Raw genomic sequence first — 20,642 nt, 5'->3', positions numbered from 1 at the left:
CTTATTGTAAAAATAATATCAAACATTAATTTAAAACAGTGATTTTTTGAATACAAATTATTTTTTCAGATACATTTATGTTTAAAAAATTATTACTCTCAATATATTTTTGTCAAATTGATATTTGATATTATTTTTACAATCAGTAGAATTATGAATATATATAAATGATTTTATGTCATTTTAAGATTTATATGTCTATTAGCCAATTTTGGGAAACCAACTATGAATTTTTTAAATAAATAGAAAGAAATTAATTAAAAAAAGTTAATCAATTTTTTTAATCAAATTAATTTGAGGACGAGGTAAAATAAAAAAAAATAAATATAAAATTTGATAATTTTAAAATTACAATATATAATTTAGATATTTTAAATATTTATCTACGTCGATTATGTGCCATGCTGTATAGACCGCTAATAAATTTTAATGTTTTAAAGGAAATTTAGGGAGAAATTTAATTTTGGTATTAAATCGAAAAAGAGATTCTAGGGAGTAGTGTTTTTATTTTTTTTTAATTCAGTTTTTTTTTAAAGAGCATTTAATTTTTATCCTCCTTTTTCTTTCTTTATCGAATGGGGTGCCGCCGCCGTTTACCTTGGCATGCTCGTTTACATAGCCAGAATCGGTAATCCACCAGCCGCCAGCCGCCCCAGCTCTGTTTCTCTCTGCTGTCGGAAGCGTGTCGAACTCCAGACGAAGAAGCGAGGTTGGCGATCCCTTGACGGAGAGAAAGGAATGAAGTTGAGACCGTTGGTTCTACTTCTTGTAGCATCTTCCGTGGTTTTTTTGCCCGGAGTTTTTGCGGATGGAGTCACTCCCTTGGAGGCCAAAGAGCTCAGAGACGAGGTATCGCTTCGTTGTTAATTGACAGATCTGGTTTTCTTCTTCCCTTTTTCTTTGGAAGCGGTAATGGGCGCCCTTTGTCTCCGAAAAAAATTTGATCTTGGATGAAGGTTTGACTTCCCAGATCTGTAGATGAAATTCATTGGTAGAAAATTGGGGGGTTTTGGTTGTTTTCCTTTAAATATGTCGTTTGCAGTGACTTAGTGGTAAGGTTTTTGGTTTTCGTATCTTCTTAATTGGATTAGACGACCCTTCATACGATAGCTTATGGTTTCTGATAAGATTCTCTTTCAATAGAATTTGAATTTCATGGAAATCTACGTGGCTATATTATCTACAGTTGTAAATTGCTAAATTTGAAAGGCATTGGAATATGCCATTTTTAATTTCTGATTTAAACTATTGTTGTTAGTATCTTCTTACTTCTCAGAAACTTCAATATGGATTTTCACATTCTACTATGACGTTTTAGTCTTGATGTGGTATGGCATTTCCTTCTTGATGATCCATTTTTGGTTATTGTAGCTCTTGACATGTCATTCACATTTTGAATTGGATCGTAGGCTTTTGTTTTTTTCATTTGCTGCTTTTTATGTTAAACTGACCTACGAAAAGTTAGTAAACAGAGTGAATGCATGATGTATTTTGCTGAAGAACTTTTTCTATGGTTGAAACCAACAACTTTTAGATAACACAGGAAATTGTGTTCTCTTTATCCATGCACTTGATTTAGTTGACCATTCTACTTCTGAATTAATTTAATTCTTCTCTGCTAGAGCCATTCTGCTTAGGACTTGGTTTGAGGTGGTAGTCTAAACATCAACTATTTGTTCAGGGAAAATGTATTTTCTTCAGTATGTGAATTATGTTCACTAATGTTCTAGGCATTTGTTTTTATGAACTAACTTGCACTACATTTTTTTTGCACGTGTTGTTAAACTCAATTAAATGTATGAACAGTTTGATATGCCCTTTATAGAAGTCGAAAGAAGAAAATTTTGTTTAGCAAGGTAGAAGGAGACCAAATCAAAATGGAATGGACAACATTTGTTTTACTAGTACCAATGCTAACAAGACAGCTTTGCATAAAACTTGATGTCAGTAAGATTCATTTAGGTCACAGCAAATAGTTGGGACATGCATTGCGTTCTCTTTTGAAATAAACTCATAAAATTGATTATTTAGTAGTTATATTAGAATCAGATACTCATCAGTTTGTTTTAGCTGTGCGTATACCTCTTTCTTGACATAGGTGCGTGAGATGTTTTATCACGCTTTCAATGGATATATTCAGCATGCTTTTCCTCTTGATGAATTAAGACCCTTGAGTTGCAAAGGAGAAGACTCGCTTGGTGGTTATGCATTAACTCTCGTAAGGGCTATTTATTTCCCACAAATACTTTGCTCTATAATCAACTTTGAAATCAGTTTCTAATGTTTGTTGTTATATTTGAGTAGATAGACTCCTTGGATACCTTGGCATTACTGGGGGATACTGAAAGATTCGGTGAAGCTGTTGAATGGGTCTCTAAAAATGTTAACTTTGCAATTGTAATCATTGGTTCCCTTCTCTAACACTTTTGTGTTTGTAAAATATAGCATAGATGTTCAATCTCTAAAACTTACTGCATTTATGCAGAATAAAACAGTTTCAGTTTTTGAGACCACAATTAGGATTCTTGGGGGCTTGCTCTCTGCTCATCTCATTGCCAGTGACTACTCTACGGTATGTGATTCATTGTCCAAAGCATAGTTAGACATGAGCCTTTGTAAGTCGCTAATCAGAATTGCATTTTGTTAGTGCTAGCTAGCATATTTCTCATTAGTGTTTCTAAAGGAAAAGCTTGTATTATTATTCTGAATATCATTTTTCACAGTGCCTATATGGACCTAATATTGCTACTTGCTAAAATGTTCTAAATAGTCTTATTTCATTGTTTGGATTTACAGCCTTTTTAACTTAAGTTTGCTAGGTTATGCTGCTTTATGTGTCAGGTATCTTTGAGATTTGTTTGTTCACACCAATGACTTATTTTCTGTTTTGCAAGTGCAAGAAGGTGTTGACTAACTGAACACAACATTTCTTCTTGGTACTTTTGTTGCATAAAACTTAACTATTGGACTCATACGTATATAAGAAGTTTGTTGATGCTGGAAGTTATCACTATTGGGGCAGTTGTATGAATAATGGATAGACAATCACTTGATCATAACAATATTTAGGCAAGATTATTAGCTACCATCACATATTATATGTGAACTTATAATTTGAAGATAGGAATCACATTAATAAGATGTGAATGTTGTTGGTGGATGTACAAAAGTTCATAGGAGTCAAGGACTCTTAGCTTTTGACCTGTGTTCATCACCCTTAGTTACCCATGGGATAATATCTCGAGGTGGGTTTATTCAGTTATTCTCTCTGATATGATTTGTTTCATAAAAAAATTGGACAATGAATTCTAGATAAAAACAAGTTAACAACACTAGCAGAAAGTATATTTTCTAGGTTAGAGTTCCACTATGCATGCTCATGTGAAAATTTCTTCATATTTCTTGTGCATTCAACAGATTCAGTAAACTTTATTGCAAAATTTCAAATAGGAACTCATAGAGAAGATATCTCACAGGGTATGAAGATTCAATCCTATGATGATCAATTACTTCATTTGTCTGCGGATTTGGCACAAAGATTACTGCCTGCCTTTGACACTCCCACAGGTTCTAACTTTTGTGTCTACATTATACACATATTATCTTCTAATTAATGTATCTGGTTATTGTCTATGTGCCTACTGGTCAACTATGTTGTTGTTTCATCCCCAAATTACGTTGTAACCATTCTATTATTCATCTTCTTCAGTAGAGTTTCTATAAAATGAAAAGAAAAAGACAGTCAGTTGCAGTTTTTCCTTCTTTTTTTCTGTTGGAGAATGCCTTGTGTTCAGACTGAGCCTACTAATTCCATATTAGTTATGTTGATTCTTTGGATTATTTCAACTTCCTTTTTCTCACAGGAATCCCATTTGGATCTGTCAATTTGTTACATGGAGTTGATGAAAACGAAAGCAAGGCAAGTTGTTAGTTTTGGATGATGAAGAATTTAAGAATGAACAGATGAATATGGATCAAACTGTATAATTTGTGGCATTGTCTCCCTTTATGATTTTCTAATTGTGATAATATGTTAGCATGAACAATCAGGATTCTGTTTTGCGTATGTCAAAACAATCTTGAACATTGCTCTGTTTTGCCAGGTTGATTCATCACTAAAAGGGGTCATTCACACCATTTATTTGAACCATGAGGCTTTTCTCTTTCTGTGCTTTTCTGATTATTGTTATTACAGCTTGTTTTCAAATCCACAAGGGATTGCAAACTGTTTAGCTTTGATAATGTCTTATTTTTATATCATCGCACTTGACATTTGGCATGTATTTTATCTCCCATCTTAAGTCTGATCCAATTTTACATCAAATTTAAAATCAATTTACCTCTGGTCATTCTCAAGAGTTGACTTCACTGAGTTGACTTCTCTGAACAAGTTTGTTGCTTCCAGACTCAAACTTCATCTACCTTAAATTTCATGATGTCCTATAGTTGTTTTCTAGGATTAATTTATTTATTTCTGTCATATTTTCACCTAATAGCATCTTTAGAAACTAAAGGATTTGAGGTAAGTAGGAAAAAAATGAATACATGTAATGCACTTTCAGTAATAAGAGAAGAACCAAGAGGATAGTCCAGATGGGTGGACATAGAATTGTTGTAAGTTAAAGTTTAGTTTCTTAGATCTATTGTTCTATGAGAAGTACATATTAATGAGGATATCATTAATAAAGATAGAGGAGAATTGAAATGGTGGGAAGCTTTTAGATTCCTTTGTGACCATCATGTGCCTCTTAGGCTAAAAGAAAAAATCTGTAAGACTAGGGTACAACCTGCCTTACATTATGAATTGGAGTGTTTGATTGTTAGGAAGTAACACTTAGAAAAAAATTAAGGTTGTAGAGATGATAATGTTAAATGAATGCATGACATTACCAGAAAGGATCAAACAAGTAAATTAATATTTGAAACCAAATAGGTGTAGCTCGAAGGGAAGGTAAAATAAAGGAAGATAGGGTGAGAATCAGTGTAATAGAATATCTGAAGGGTAGAGGGAGGCCAAAAAAAAACTTCAATTGATGTAATAGAAAATTATTTAATTCATTTGAATATTTTATTCTTGTTAAGCCAGTCTATAGTCCTGGTGACTTAAAATACTCTTTCCTATAGCCAAACCTAGTAGATTTACTGATTTACCTGTTTCTGATTCTGTTAGAACATTTAGGACATGCCTCTCCAAAATCTCCTGATATTGTTTGTTAAAATTCATGGCTGTATATTTACCTAGTGATATATGAGTATAATAGTTAAAAATTTTGTATACTTCCATTTAACTCATCCTAGAGAATATGAATTGTTGAGTTTTACGACTTTCATTTTTTTTTTTTAAGTTTGGAGCTTAGTTATAATATGGTTATAATTTGTCAATTCTGCAAATTTTGAAGCTTAGTCTATTCAATGATATGTTTTCTGGTTACAGATAACATCAACAGCAGGTGGTGGCACTCTGACATTGGAATTTGGGGTGCTTAGTCGTTTAACTGGCAACCCAGGTTAGTTCAGTATTTGATGTTTGAAGTAAGAAATTTTTTTTGTTCCATCAGTAACACCAACTCACTGCATAATATACACTCCTAGATTATGATGCTTTCTTGGAAAATTTAGTTTAAGATGCACCTACTTTCTCAGTAACCAGAATGATCAATTGAGTTCCACTCTATGATAAAAATTCTGCCTCTTTACCACCTGTTGTAGAAACATGTTAATGCATAAAACACTTATGTGCTAGTCACTATTCCAAAGGCTAGTAGCCGCCCGTGATTTACCTCTTCCGTGTTGGCCCTGGGACGGATTGGCGGGGGCACTGGGGGCGAGCGTATTCGCCTTTTGCCACCATGTTAATGCATAAAACATGGCACCTTGTTGTTTGCTAGAAAATTAGGTAATCTTCCCTCCTTGGGTGATTACAGATGAATATAGAATAGTGGAAATAGTGAACCCTTAAATAGAAAGCAAAGCTCACTTGGACTCCAGATCCAACTGTTACATGTAGGAATTTTATATTTCTAATGAGGGGGACCAAATTTTGTTGATCTATTTAATTCATCAAATGATAAGGATCTCATGTTGAAATTTTGATTTTTCTTAAGTTGTCAAGTGTTTATTTGATACTTTGTTTGGTCATGGGATACTGTATTCTCCATCACCATTTAACTCGTCAAATGATAATGTCCTCATGTTGAAAATTCAATTTTCTTTATTGTATTCACCATGTCTTTCTTAGGATTTATTATATCCGCTTCATGTAGTTGAGAAGACTTTGTATTTTTTCCCCCCTAAAGTAAATGAAAGAGGAGCTGCTTTTTCCATCATATATGATTGATCATCAGGGCTTTTTCCATATAAGAAGGGCGAGCTGCTTTCCTCTTGCTTCAATAAACTGGATAAAAAGGGCAAACAACATGTGCTGTAATGTATTGCTAAATGGTGTCAGATTAGTTGAAAATTACTCTGGTGTTTTGACACTGGAAATACATAATGTTAATTCTTCTAGATTCAATTAATATTGGATTATTCCATGACTTTGTTGCATATATTGTGATCCTGCAGTTTTTGAGCAAGTTACAAAGAATGCTGTGCGAGGAATATGGGCTCGCAAATCAAAGATCAACCTTGTTGGAGCTCATATCAACATTTTCACTGGTGAGTGGACTCAAAAGGTAATGTCTCTCTTGTCTTTATTTTCATAATAATGGATTTAGATTTATATTGTTATGAGCAGTACATGATTGTAAGTTTTATGTTCGAAGACATGATAACCTTTTTTCATACATCATTCCCTGGACACCAAGCACAGATAATATGAACTCTGTTGTAAATGGAAGGATGTGAACCAACCTGCAACCCATCAACAGCTTGCAACTGCTGAGAGTACATGAGAACCTTAGACTCATATCAAGTGCTTTTTAAGTGCTGATCCTTATGATTCATTGTTTCAAGACTTTCCTACTTTTTTTTGTACTTAAAGCATGCTTGTTTGCAATTTTTGTATGGGACTTTTTCAATCAAGGCATGGAAATATTATGCTTTAATCTTATGAGTGGTTATCCCAATATTTTGAATTACAATGCTCCCATTTGTCTCCATGCAGGATGCTGGGATAGGAACGAGCATTGATTCTTTCTATGAATACCTTCTGAAGGCATGTTTGCTTACTTAATAAATTCTAAATTCACATACATTAATTAATCTTCTAGCCTCTATCACCTTCGTCTTTGCTAGGGCTTTACTTCTGCCTAGTCTGATACAATAAGTCCCCAATAGACCTTGCCCAGGGGAGCTACGCATGTTCATACAATTCAATTTGCTATAAGCTTGTCTCATTCCCTTGGGCCTTTGAGGGTTGTTTCAACAAAACAGCTCTATCAAGCCTAGAAGGGAAGGTAAAATGGAATATATTCTCACTAGGATGCCACTAAGAAAGTGTTCTACACAAAGGACAACCAAAATTCACATTATTTTTTGAATTTGAAAATTGTATAGCTTCCAATCCACTGTCAATATGGAGTTAGGCAGACCATTCTTTTTTGCTTGATAATAACCCTTTTTCTGATGTGAATTGAAATTTCATTGTATATATTCATTTACACCTGTTGGTCCTTTAACAGGCATATTTGTTGTTTGGAGATGAGGAGTACTTATTTATGTTTCAAGAAGCTTACAAGGCAGCCATGCGTTACCTCCACCACGATCCTTGGTGTGTCATCATTTCTTCCTCTTCTATTAAACTTTAATTTCAATTTTTATGTTCTTTGAGTATTCCTTGATTTCCGATTCCTTATTTTGTGAGCTTCTAATATTTTCCATGCTTTCACAATCATTCTTTTAACTGATGCAGTCAAATGCATTTCTCTGGATTGTTTGTCCTTTATAACAACTTACAGGTATGTGGAGGTGAATATGAACTCTGCTGCTACAGTCTGGCCATTGTTTAACAGTTTACAAGCATTCTGGCCAGGGCTTCAGGTTTTAAACATTTACTTTTGTAAAAAAAATTATTGTAGGTTTAACAGTTAATATTCCTGCATTGCTGATTATATTAATTGTAAGGTTTTAGCTGGAGATATTGATCCTGCTATTCGCACACATGCTGCTTTCTTCAGTGTCTGGAAAAGATACGGATTTACTCCAGAGGGCTTTAATCTTGCAACTATGAATGTCCAGGTACTTCAATTTAGTTATATTTTTTCTGTTTACCCCATAGTTTTCTTAACATAGCTTGTTTCTTCAATTTCAGCTTGGTCAAAAGAGTTATCCCTTGAGACCAGAATTGATTGAGAGTAATTACTGGCTATTTAAAGCTACCAGAGATCCCAGGTATGCTCTTTGAACTGTGAATCAGAAGTTTCTTAATCATCATCATCATCGTCATCAAGTATTTCTCCCAACTATTTGTGTTTGGCTAGATGGTTCTTTTCCAAACTCTATGAAAGGCAAGCAGTTAAAATATCAAATCTATTCTAGAAATTCTTGACTTGCACAAGGCTCTCTTGTATAGAGAGATAAAATGGCATGAACTTCTTGCTAACAATAGTGGTACTTGTTTTAGAATCTGTATCCAGAAAATCTTGCTATACGCTAGGTGTTTTAGAATTGTAGCAACTTTCATCTGTGAGCTTGCTGTCTGAGAAGTGAACAAGGAATATGAAAAACAATCTTTTCTGTTTCTGCTTAGAATAAATTGCACAACACTAATAACCAATTGTTGACGTGTCTGGTTCATGTTCTACTTAGACTGACATGACTCATGGTACTTCCCCTGAGCTAAAAGTTAGGATTTTAACATTTCTTGCATCCACTCAATTGTGATTCTCATTCCATGTTTACCTCTTTATGTATTATTTCATTTTACATGCCATCTGAGTTTAAGGTAATCTGTGTACTTGTTCACATGATGCTTGCACAATAGTTTGATATTTGTTTACATCTTTTGTCTCTAATGAAATACACCTTATACTCGTACAATCAAATATTATCTGTGGGCATTACATATATGCAAATGTTCATATGTCAACCAGGTACCTTAATGTTGGAAGGGACATGGTGGCAAGTCTTCAATATGGAGCTAGGTGCCCATGTGGATATTGTCACATAGCAGATGTAGAGACTCACGAGCAGGATGATCATATGGAAAGTTTTTTCCTCGCTGAAACAGTAAGGATGAGTTACATTTTGTATTAACATGAAGTTCGGCTAACTAATTTCAACTATAGGTGAAATACTGAATCATAATGTGAAAGCCAAATTCCATCCATATGGTTTAAGAATAGCCTGCATCATTCATTGTTAAACTAATTCTTCTTTGGACCTGATCACCTGATATGTATTCACTTTCATAAATCTGCAAGGAGCTGCAGTTTTTTCCCTCATAATTTAACTCTATCTGCACTGAACAAGTAGCTTCTTATATCATACCTAACTTGTAAAGCATTGCAGGTTAAATATCTTTGGTTGCTTTTTGATTTAGCTGTGGGTCCAGATAATATTGTTGAGAATGGGCCATACAAGTAAGTATCACTAGATATAGCTTGAATATTCTACTCCAAGTAAAGCTTTTTAACTGATCTCTTTAACTGCAGGTACATATTTAGTACAGAGGGTCACCTTTTGCCTATTACTCCAGAAATATCTTTTATCAATGAGCACTGCTCGTATTTTGGAGCATTTTGCAAAGATGAAGCTAAACATGAATATGATGGCTATGAGACGACACTTAAACATCAGGAAACAAATAATACTCATCCTCATAGAACCCAAGTTCATCAGTTCAATACCCAGAATTCATTTTCAACTTCAGGCTTCATGAAGGTATGAATAATATCCTCTTCTTTTTTTTTTTGGTGAATCTCTTACAATCGCAGTCAACCCCCTCCCTCCGTCTGAGAGATGTATTGAACTATATGTTATGGGATACCAATACAATGTCTCTTTAATAGCAAGATACTTAGCAAATATTACGGGCCAACTAGAACAAATCCCATTCTATTCCCTAATTTTAAAACAAGTATATTCCGATGTTTGATTGCAAGAAAGAGCTTCGATTATCAATTCCCATGAAATTGTGATAACACAAAGAATAGCTATTTCTTTGTTCCATTCTAAATGTTGGTGCAATATTCCTCAGGTCAAGGTTGACCTGGTTGTCCAAGCTTGAGTCTTGGTTAGGGTTTCGACGTTTGACAATACAAGACTTCGATGATATGGACAAATGCAAGTGCAATTGTTCATTTGGGGAGATTGTTTGGTGCAATTCCCCTCTGATCAGGGTCTGATCAGTTTGGTTGTAGAAGAGTCGAGTAGGTCAAGGTTGACCGGATACTTGACTGAGAAAGTCCTAACTGGGATGTTAGGCAGAAGGGAAATCCTGGTGAGTGAAGCCAGGTGAAAGACCTAGTGAGTGAAGATAGGCAGTTTGGAAGTCCTGGTGAGTGAAGCCAGGCAGAAGGAAAATCCTGGTGAGTGAAGCCACGTGAAAGACCTAGTGAGTGAAGCTAGGCGGTAAGAAAATCCTAGTGAGTAAAGCTAGGTGAAAGTCCTGGTGAGTGAAGTCAGGCAGAGGAAAATCCTGGTGAGTGAAGCCAGGTGAAAATCCTAGTGAGTGAAGCTAGGAGAAAGTCCTGGTGAGTGAAGCCGGGAAGAGGAGAAGTCCTAGTGAGTGAAGCTAGGCAGAAGGGAAGTCCTGGTGAGTGAAGCCAGGCACGGGAGAAATCCAGATGGGTCAAGGTTGACCAGACATCTGGTCAAAGTCCAAGTAGGTCAAGGGAGTGACCAGATACTTGGCATGATGAAGAAAAGTCCAAGTGGGTCAAAGGGATTGACCGGACACTTGGTGAGGGAGTCCTAGCAGGTCAAGGGTGACCGGATGCTAGGCATGATGAACCAACAGGTCATGGATTGACCGAATGTTGGTTTGGGGGCTTGGGACTTGGTTTTGGGCAAAAACTAAGTCTGGATCGATTGGCTGATGCCCAATCGATCGGCCGATCGATTGGGAAGGTCCCCGCGACAAGCCTTGAGTGGGCAAGTCGCAGAGCACACAGAACGCCTCTGGATCGATCAGTGGATCGATCCAGAGACCCCAATCGATCAGTGGATCGATTGGGGTAGCGCGTTTTGTCGCGATAAGCCCTGGATCGATCAACCGATCGATCCAGGCAAATTCCGCAGAGCACAAAGGCGCTCTGGATCAATCCACTGATCGATCCAAAGCTTCCCCGATCAATTGGGAGCAATCCAATCGATCGGGATCCGACCGTTGGCGTCGTATTAAGCTGCAGGCGCTCGATTCCTTCGGTAGAACTTTAAGAGAACTCTCGAGCACATCTTCCGATCTTCACCAGCGATCACAGAGCTTTTCAAGGTTCTCACCGCCAGTTCTTGAAGCTCTTGGAGGTTCTTCCAAGTCAAGAGGCGGATCTACTGCAAGAGGAAGAAAGCTAGGGTTAGGGTTTTCTTGTACTCATTGTAAGCTTTGTGCTTGTATTTTATATCCCTTTCCTTTTCCCTTGTAGTGTGAACTTGTAGGGCTTCTCCGCCTTTGGTAGTTACCATAAAGGAGTGTTATTAGTGGAGGGTGCGTGAGTAGGTGTGGATTCTTGGACTAGTCACCTCTTGTGAGGTGGATACCAAGTAAACCATCCTTGTTAGCATTGTGTAGTTTGTTTCGTCTTTTCCGCTGCGTATTTCAAGAAACAAGCTACAACGAGCATTTAGCACGCGACGAGCTATTCACCCCCCCCCCCCCCCTTGCTACATATTCGGTCCCAACAAGGGGGATCAGAGCGGGGACACTCTTCACCGGAATCATCGCCGGAAGGGGCAAACAAAACAAGCAAAGCTAGAGGGTGAAGAAGTTGGAGCAAGAATTATCAAAGTCAAAGAATTCAAGAAGCTCAACTTCAAGATGTAATTCCAAGATGGATTTGGATTTGACACAAGGGTGGCTCCACCGTACACATCTACAAGCTTCGATTCTTGGAGATCAAGAATTGAAAATTTCTTGATGATGGAGATAGAGCAATGGTTTGCTCTCATGGAAGGATTTGAAGCTCCAACAAACTCCAAGGGCAAGCCTCTCAAGAAAAGAAAATGGAGTCAAGAGCAAGTTCAAAGGAGCAAGGCAAACGATAAAGTGACCAAGCTTTTGGTCAACTTATTGCCAAGCAATATTTTGGCTCAAGTTGGAGAATTCAAGGATGCCAAGGAGCTTTGGAGCAAGTTGGCATCAATTCATGAGATCCCCTCCACTGTACCGAATCAAGAGGAATCCAAAGAGGGCGACTCATTGGAGCAAGACCAAGAGAAGGACTCCGAAGTTGAAAGATGCTCAACTTCCGAAGAAGAAGTCCAAGAAGAAACTTCATCCTCAAAGGAATGCAACCAAAAGAGCAAGAAAGGAGCATATTCCTTGTTTCATGTACAAGAGGATGAAGAAGAAGATCAAGCCTCCACCTCTAGGATTGAGGGGGAGTGTAGATCATTGACCCCGGAGCAAGAAGAAGCCTCTATATCCGGGCCAAAAGAAGAAGAGGATGATGAAGCTTCCACCTCCACAAGTCAAGCAAAATCAAATGGAGTATCATCTTCGGATCAAGAGGAAGCTTCTACCTCCGGATTAAAAGGAGAAGATGCCACTCCTACAAGCAAAGGTATAACAATTTCAATTAAATAAAAACCATATTATATGCTTTTAATGTAGGGAAAAAGGGCATTACAAAAGTAAATGCCCTAAATTAGCCAAGAAGAAGGGCCAAGTGGCACAAAAGAGCAAGGAGAAGCCCAAGGAGACCATCCCCGGAACAAAGAAGAGCAAGGAGCACATTGTGTGCTTCTTGTGCAACCAAAAGGGGCATTACCGAAGTCAATGCCCTAAGGGGAAGAAGAAGGTGGTCAAGACTCTTGGAGGAAGCTCAATTCAAGGGGGAGCCTCCAAGGTAAAAAGAAAGATAACTTTTATTGAGCCTACCCCTTTAAATTATGGTAAAAAGCATGCTAGTACTAACCTATATCATTTTAATGGTATTTACCATGAAAATAGGAGGCATGATAAAGTTAAATAAAATCATGTAGCTTTTCATGCTAAAACCACTACACCTAGGGCTAGGAATGTAGATAAAAGACTAGGCAAGAACTCTAAGGATTTTAGCTACAAGCCTAGAAACAAAAATGCTCATGGACTTAATGGAAAACCAAAAACTAAGGACTTAGTGATGGAAAATCAAGTCTTGAGGTCAAGACTTGACAAACTAGAAAAAACCCTAAAAAGGATGGAAAATATCCTTAAAGGGCAAAATGAGGTTTAGGACAACAAGGGTCATCCAAGGGCCATAGAGGTTTGGGATACAAACCTAAAATCAAAAAGAATGTACCTACTTACCATAGGGTTCCATATAGCTATGGAACCAACCCTAAGTCTAGAGGTCAAGTCAAGGATACAAGGAAGTTATCCCTAGAAGTATCTTTGCAACAACAACGTGACTAAGACTTCTAAGAAGTCTAAGAAAGTCACAAACAAGGTCACAAAAGAAGCAATCCCTAGAGTTGACTTAGAAAAGGTGACTAAGGCTTCTAAGAAGTCAAACAAGGTCACTAGGAAGGTATCTAGGGAAGTTATCCCTAGTAAATACCTAGAGCATCCAATGAGCACCAATAGGTTTTGGGTTCCTAGGAGCATCTTCTCTACCCATAGATGGGTTAGAGAGTGTCAACTCTAAGAAGAAGGGTAGTTAACCCAACTTTGAAGAAATTGACACTCAAGGAGCATTTTCAAGGTTATTATCAACCTTTGAAAATGAAATAGATTTATGATTTACTATTTGAAAGAGTAAAATGTGCCAAATTTGAGAAGTTTTGGTTTTATTTTAAAATGACACATATTGGAAAATCATAAGAACTACCAAGTTGAGATTTTGGTATGTTCTTAGGAAATTAAAGACAATTTGAGCCTTAATTTAAAGTGCTACTCTTGTGAAAAAATGAAATATGGCAACACTTGAGGAATATGCTTAATTTCAATTGGCATAAATTAATCAAAAGAATTAGAAATACCAATTTAGGATTTGGCACTTTCTTGAAGCACTTTGGGCAATCTAGGGTTTAAGTTTTAGGATTAGCTAAGGTTAAGGATACTTAGATAGATAATCTAGGTATATTTTGTTTATACTAAACTTTGCCATGATTGTTTGTCCATTATATGCCATGACATCATGTTTTATTGTTGCACTCATGCCTTATCATGAAAATACAAAAATACTATGTCATGTCATACATACATCATGTAGTTATAGGAAAATTTTCTTTTGAAAATTATTTCTTTTTTATGTATGCCATAACATTATCATGCATTATGTTTATTTCCTTAAAATTAAGGACAAATGACATTTATAAACAAGTGGAATCAACAAGTAACATCCTTGGTGGATGTTTACCACTCAAAATGCCTAGATAGATATGCATGATCCCTAGATTAAGGCAAAATCAAAATTTACATCTCACAAAGATCTATAAGATGACTTGTATATGTTTTAGTGCACATTAGATACATGTGAGATGTAAGGATGATGAACAAGACTCAAGATGTTGATTTAGTGCATTCTTTTGAGTTTTAAATTCATCAAAACACATAGTTATGTGTTTTCCCATCATTGGGAAAGCTAATGTACAAGTCATGTGCATTAAGCCCAAGGAACATGGTGGGATATTGGTTTTGAAAATGTTTTTAAAATGATTTTGGAAAACCTTGGTGAAGGCTATCTTTTGATAGTAATCACCATTGAATAGTTAGACACAAACTTGAAGAAAACATTAAAGTTTTTGCAAGTTTTCAAGTTTGTGTCAATCTTTGAAAATATGAATTATTTTCTTAGAAAACTATTTTTCCATGATAAAGTATACCCTAAATAATGTTTACACAAATTTTTATGATTTTTGAAATTTTGTAGATTTTTCTACGGGTTTCTGAAATTCACTGAAAGTGAATTTCAGAAATATCAGGACCTCAATCGATCACCCGATCGATTGAAGGGTCTCAATCAATCGGGCGATCGATTGAGAGCAAGCTTCTCGCAAACAGAAGCCGTCTGGATCGATCCACCGATCGATCCAGTATTCCTGAATCGATTAGTGGATCGATTCAGAATGGTCCGATCGATTGGGACCCAACACCAATCGATCGAAGTTGCTGATTTTAGCTGGTAAAGCCTGATTTCAGTATTTTTGAACCATTGTTAGTCGAGGTAACCATTCCAAACCCTTAAAAATATATTTGTATACATAAAAAGGGTGTTTTCGTGTTGAAAACAAGGATGGATTGGTTAAGGAAGACTAAATTGAAGTTTAAGTTGAGGTTTGTTTCAATATTGAATTTTTGAACCTCAAAACTTCTAAATTTGGGTTTCCTAAAGGTTTAGGAATTCCAAGTCATTGTTGGTGCAATGACAGAAGTTACCACCATGTCTTTAGAGGGAGGGACTCTTTAAAGACATGAAAAATATTTTTTAAACCTTGAAAGGTGGTTAACCTTCTTTTCAGAATATGCTCAAGGTTGAGCATTTGAACTTTAATGGGGAGTGGATATCCTCATTGTTCAAGTGGTTTAAGTTAAAAATGCTCAAGGATGGCATGTGACTACATTAATGGGAAAATGCAGGGTTGAGGATAATGAAGGGTATGAGACCTTCATTATCGTGTTGATCACAATGAGTGAAATTGTGAACAACGATGAGCAACTCTTCAGGGAGAGAGTCTAAAAAGGGAGAGTTTTCAACAAGTGAATTTGTTGATGTGTGCCCAAGGATGGGGCAAGTTGTTGATGTGTGCCAATAGGGGGAGAATGAAGGGTTTAAGTCAGGACTTCATTATCTAGAGGGAGTTTGCCCTCTTAGGAGGAGAATGAAGGGTTTAACTTATGCCTTTATTACCTAGTGGCATGAAGGAGGTTTAGGCTATGAGATTAGTCTAACTTACAAGTGGTATTGTCAAACATCAAAAAGGGGGAAATTGTTGGTGCAATATCCCTCAGGTCAAGGCTGACCTGGTTGACCAAGCTTGAGTCTTGGTTAGAGTTTCGACGTTTGACAATACAAGACTTCGATGATATGGACAAATGCAGGTGCAATTGTTCATTTGAAGAGATTGTTTGGTGCAATTCCCCTCTGATCAGGGTCTGATCAGTTTGGTTGTAGAAGAGTCAAGTAGGTCAAGGTTGACTGAATACTTGACATGGGAAAGTCCTAACAGGGATGTTAGGCAGAATGGAAGTCCTGGTGAGTGAAGCAGGTGAAAGACCTAGTGAGTGAAGATAGGCAGAGGAAAATCCTGGTGAGTGAAGCCAGGTGAAAATCCTAGTGAGTGAAGCTAGGTAAAAGAATCCTAGTGAGTAAAGCTAGGTGAAAGTCCCAGTGAGTGAAGCTAGGGGAAAATCCTGGTGAGTGAAGCGGCAGAGAAATCCTAGTGAGTGAAGCTAGGTGAAAGTCCCAGTGAGTGAAGCCAGGAAGAAGAGAAGTCCCAGTAGTGAAGCGAGACAGAAGGGAAGTCCTGGTGAGTGAAGCCAGGCACGGAGAAATCCAGATGGGTCAAGGTTAACTAGACATCCGTGAAAGTCCAAGTAGGTCAAGGGAGTGACCGGATACTTAGCATGAGAAGAAAAGTCCAAGTGGGTCAAAGGGATTGACCGGACACTTGGTGAGGGAGTCCTAGCAGTCAAGGGTGACCGGATGCTAGGCATAATGAACCAACAGGTCAAGTTTGGATCGATCAACCGATCGATTGGCTGATGCCCAATCGATCGGCCGATCGATTGGGAAGGTCCCCATGACAAGCCTCGAGTGGGCAAGTCGCAGAGCGCACAAAACGCCTCTGGATCGATCCAGAGACCCCAATCGATCAGTGGATCGATTGGGATGGCGCGTTTTGTCGCGATAAGCCCTGGATCGATCAGCTGATCGATCCAGGCAAATTCCGCAGAGCACAGAGGCGCTCTGGATCGATCCACTGATCGATCCAAAGCCTCCCTGATCGATTGGGAGTAATCCAATCGATCGGGATCCGACCGTTGGCGTCGTATTAAGCTGCAGGCGCTCGATTCCTTCGGTAGAACTTTAAGAGAACTCTCGAGCACATCTTCCGATCTTCACCAGCGATCACAGAGCTTCTCCACAGGGTTCTCACCGCCAGTTCTTGAAGCTCTTGGAGGTTCTTCCAAGTCAAGAGGCGGATCTACTGCAAGAGGAAGAAAGCTAGGGTTAGGGTTTTCTTGTACTCATTGTAAGCTTTGTGCTTGTATTTTGTATCCCTTTCCTTTTCCCTTGTAGTGTGAACTTGTAGGGCTTCTCCGCCTTTGGTAGTTACCATAAAGGAGTGTTATTCATAGTGGAGGGTGCGTGAGTAAGTGTGGATCCTTGGACTAGTCACCTCTTGTGAGGTGGATACCAAGTAAACCATCCTTGTTAGCATTGTGTAGTTTGTTTCTGTCTTTTCCGCTGTGTATTTCTGAAGAAACTAGCTACAACGAACATTTAGCACGCGATGAGCTATTCATCCACCCTCTAGCTACATATTTGGTCCCAACACTAAATACATATTCTTACTCCATAAGCTTAAAAAGTCAAAACTATAAATTATAATGAGCAAACCAGGTTATGCAGATTTTGCCGGTTGGGCTGGCTAGTTATATCAACCAGGCTAGACATTCCAGTCGGGCATGGGTATTCTGATTAGGCCAAGCAGACTGAACTAACTGGGCCGTTAGGGTGGATAGATAGACTAGGCTGAATGACACATGCTTGCTGGACAAAATATTTCATTTGATCCCTTTTGTCAGTGAAAATTAGTTCTTATCTATTATATCATTCTTACAAATTGAAATATTCTACAGGGACACTGTCCAGGCTTGACCCATGCCCAGAGGTTTGGCATTTCATATACCGAATATAAAGAGGATACCTTCACTAGTGAAGCTAGTCAACTTCATGATCATTCTGTCATCGTTGTTACTGACCCAAGTTCAAAACCGACCAAGCACAGCAACGATAACGATAGCATTCAGGAACCAGAGGAGGAACTTAAACACAATGAAGGTGATACACAGCAAGAGAAGGATGTACCAGCTAAGTGAAATTTGCTTGGGCGAATTCCACAGAAGACGGTAATTTACCTTTGAGCGATGATGAATGTCATTTGAGTTTAAGAACTCAGACAGCCGATACAAAGTTTTCGAATGCTTATCAAGAATTCGGTCATCTTGTTGATAAATCATTATTGATCTGCGAATTTACAAGCATTCTTTTGATTTCACCTGGCAGTTAGCATCAATGACAGAACTGTTAGAACTGAGAAAGCAAAGACACTTGGAACATTTATGTTTCTAGATACCTTGTGGTAAAATTGTACAATAGGGTTAAATCTATTTGGAGCCAGATTGACATTTTTTTTGTTTGTTTAAGAAACGACTAACATGTCAATACTACCCTTTTGTGGAATGTAAGATTATATGAAATAATTAATTTATTTCTTAATTAATTGCAATTTAAAATTTCATTTGTTTATAGGATTCAAGGACTCGTCTGTTTGGCCCCTTCATTACTGACATTGAGTTGGTTGCTGTTCATATACTCAATGAATGCTTGCTGGCTCTTAATGTGAATTCAACAAAGCAGACAGAAGAAAGCAGCTGGCCACATGCGGCTAAGCGCAACCCTTCGCGACTAGATGTGCCACGAGCCAAGCCGAGGGCTAACACGGATCTGTGTCGATGACACTCGACCGAGACAGTCTGTGGCCCCTCTTTGCTAGCCAAACTACACCCACATTGATTCAGAGTTCCAGAGTCTTGTGCTCATGTACATTGAACAAGACAGTGGACTGCCTGCCAGCGTGCGCATTAGGTAGCTTGTCACAAAGATAATAAATCAGCTTGTTTCTTGCTTGATGAATCATTGACTTCTCAACCAAGAAACAAAGAAAATCTTTCTCATGTGTGGTGTGTTTGGGTTTGAGGAACAACTTTTGACACAATGAGTTATTATTATATCTACTGCAACTTTCCACAATGTCTCCTGGAAATATGTTTTCAGATATCTTCATCCAAACCAGTTCAATTCAAAGCAAGCATTAACTCACTGATTTCTTCACCTTCTCTAATTGATCACATGTGCTGTCGGGAGCATCATTGCACGTCTGATTAGGCCCTGTCTACTGCAACAGAGATGGTGGATTATTATTGCATGTCCATAAATATATTTTCCAATCCACCAGGACTTCGATTCAAAGAACAAGAGATGTACTCAAAACTTGATGCTTATCTTTTACACAATAGCAGGAAGGTACAAAACTTCAACCACACTATTCGACTTTGATACAAAAACAAGCAGGCAGACTTTCTATGTACAATTGCGTGAAATACAAGTAGTCCTGAAGAACTCTAATTTTTTTGTTCCTTTAGCATCTTTTGTGTTTCAGAAGATGATCCAGTTGACAGAGATGCAGTTTCAAGCTTTCTTTTCAGCAGGACTGTGGAGTTGGGCAAATCCAAGCAAAATTATCTATTTTCATAAAGAAAATACTGGATTCCTTTTGCATATTTGTAGAGGAATTGTGGATTTCTTAGTGTCTGGATTCCAAACCTCTTGCTTCAGATCCTTTCATTATCCTTAGCCTTTTGCAAGAACATATAAACATCCTGCACACATGAAATTAAGGAGATCGCAGTCAGAGAAAGCACACTTGAATTAGTGCAAAATCAAGTTAATTACAAGGAAGGAAATCATGAGACTTACTCCCAAGGAACATCTCCGACCAGCATCAAATCTCCATCTTTGTCTTCGTAAGTTATGGCGAATTCAGATCCATTGCACCCTTCTTTTCTTGAGAATTCTCCTGAATAATAGAAGAACAGAAATTTTCATTACTACTTTGTGGTAAAACACAAAAAAGAACATATTTTTATGGAAATAGCTGTTAGATCATGCTTCTTCACCTTGAGAGAAGCAGTTGAACATGCCGTCCAAGCCCTCCCTGAGCTCCTTGTACCCTTTGTAAACCTTGAGATCAATCTTCCTCAAGTAAGGAGCTCCATCCATGCTAACCTTCACGAACAACCCAGAAGCCTCCGACTCCACCTTCATCGCCTGGAAGCTGTTCTTCCTGTACGTTCGGATCGGCGGCCAACCAACCACTTGAGCCCTAGAATTTCACCAAACACCTACCCGTCAGCAACCCACCGAAATACGCACAAAGTTCGCATTTTTCTTTATCTCAATGACCAAAACTTACTTGGCCGCCGAGCCAGATCCGCCATTTCGGCAGCTGGAGTCGTCGCCCGCAGCGTCGTCCTCCGGCAGCGACCTTTTGCTACCCCTTGTAGCCAGCGCATCGGATCCCGGCAAACCAAGGCGTAGCTCGGTATCCTCGACGTAGCTCGCCATGCCAACCGGCTTCTTCTAAACCCAGGCACGAGCACAGGAAGCTACCGATCGATCCAAAACTGCAACCTCGGGATGAAAGGGTCGAAGACAACGATCTGGTTGCCGACGAGACGACCCTGTTCTGGATTTATAGCGTAATAGAAACAGGGGAAGAGGAGGAGGAGTCGACGACAAGCTTTCCGTCAGTGCGTGGAAGCCTTTTAGGGA

General features: G+C 38.1%; 2 protein-coding genes across 3 annotated transcripts; one reads left to right on the top strand and one right to left on the bottom strand.

Moving 5' to 3' along the window:
• Positions 1-559: 559 nt before the first annotated feature.
• Positions 560-19,591, top strand: LOC121984006 (alpha-mannosidase I MNS4-like). 2 transcript variants are annotated; one of them, XM_042536756.1, is made up of 18 exons: positions 560-849; positions 2,099-2,218; positions 2,305-2,397; positions 2,486-2,572; positions 3,477-3,567; positions 3,864-3,919; positions 5,435-5,507; positions 6,565-6,674; positions 7,106-7,156; positions 7,623-7,711; positions 7,899-7,980; positions 8,065-8,178; positions 8,252-8,331; positions 9,033-9,168; positions 9,451-9,521; positions 9,594-9,822; positions 17,888-18,157; positions 18,561-19,591. In XM_042536756.1, the coding sequence occupies exons 1-17, from the start codon at positions 604-606 to the stop codon at positions 18,125-18,127; spliced, it is 1,968 nt and encodes a 655-aa protein (XP_042392690.1). In that variant the 5' UTR covers positions 560-603; the 3' UTR covers positions 18,128-18,157; positions 18,561-19,591. The 2 variants fall into 2 exon arrangements, with proteins under 2 accessions (XP_042392690.1, XP_042392689.1); XM_042536755.1 differs by lacking the exon at positions 18,561-19,591 and having other exon boundaries at positions 17,888-18,527.
• On the bottom strand, positions 19,293-20,610 carry LOC121984033 (auxin-induced protein 22D-like). Its single transcript, XM_042536797.1, has 4 exons — positions 20,284-20,610; positions 19,988-20,193; positions 19,788-19,887; positions 19,293-19,690 (listed from the first exon to the last, which is right to left on the bottom strand). Exons 1-4 carry the CDS (start codon positions 20,433-20,435, stop codon positions 19,615-19,617), a joined length of 534 nt encoding a protein of 177 aa, XP_042392731.1. The 5' UTR covers positions 20,436-20,610; the 3' UTR covers positions 19,293-19,614.
• Positions 20,611-20,642: the final 32 nt, after the last annotated feature.

This window comes from Zingiber officinale, chromosome 5B (assembly GCF_018446385.1).
Source record: "Zingiber officinale cultivar Zhangliang chromosome 5B, Zo_v1.1, whole genome shotgun sequence".
NCBI lineage: Eukaryota > Viridiplantae > Streptophyta > Magnoliopsida > Zingiberales > Zingiberaceae > Zingiber > Zingiber officinale.
Note: the sequence above shows the minus strand (reverse complement) of the source record. Positions and strands in the feature narration are given on the sequence as shown.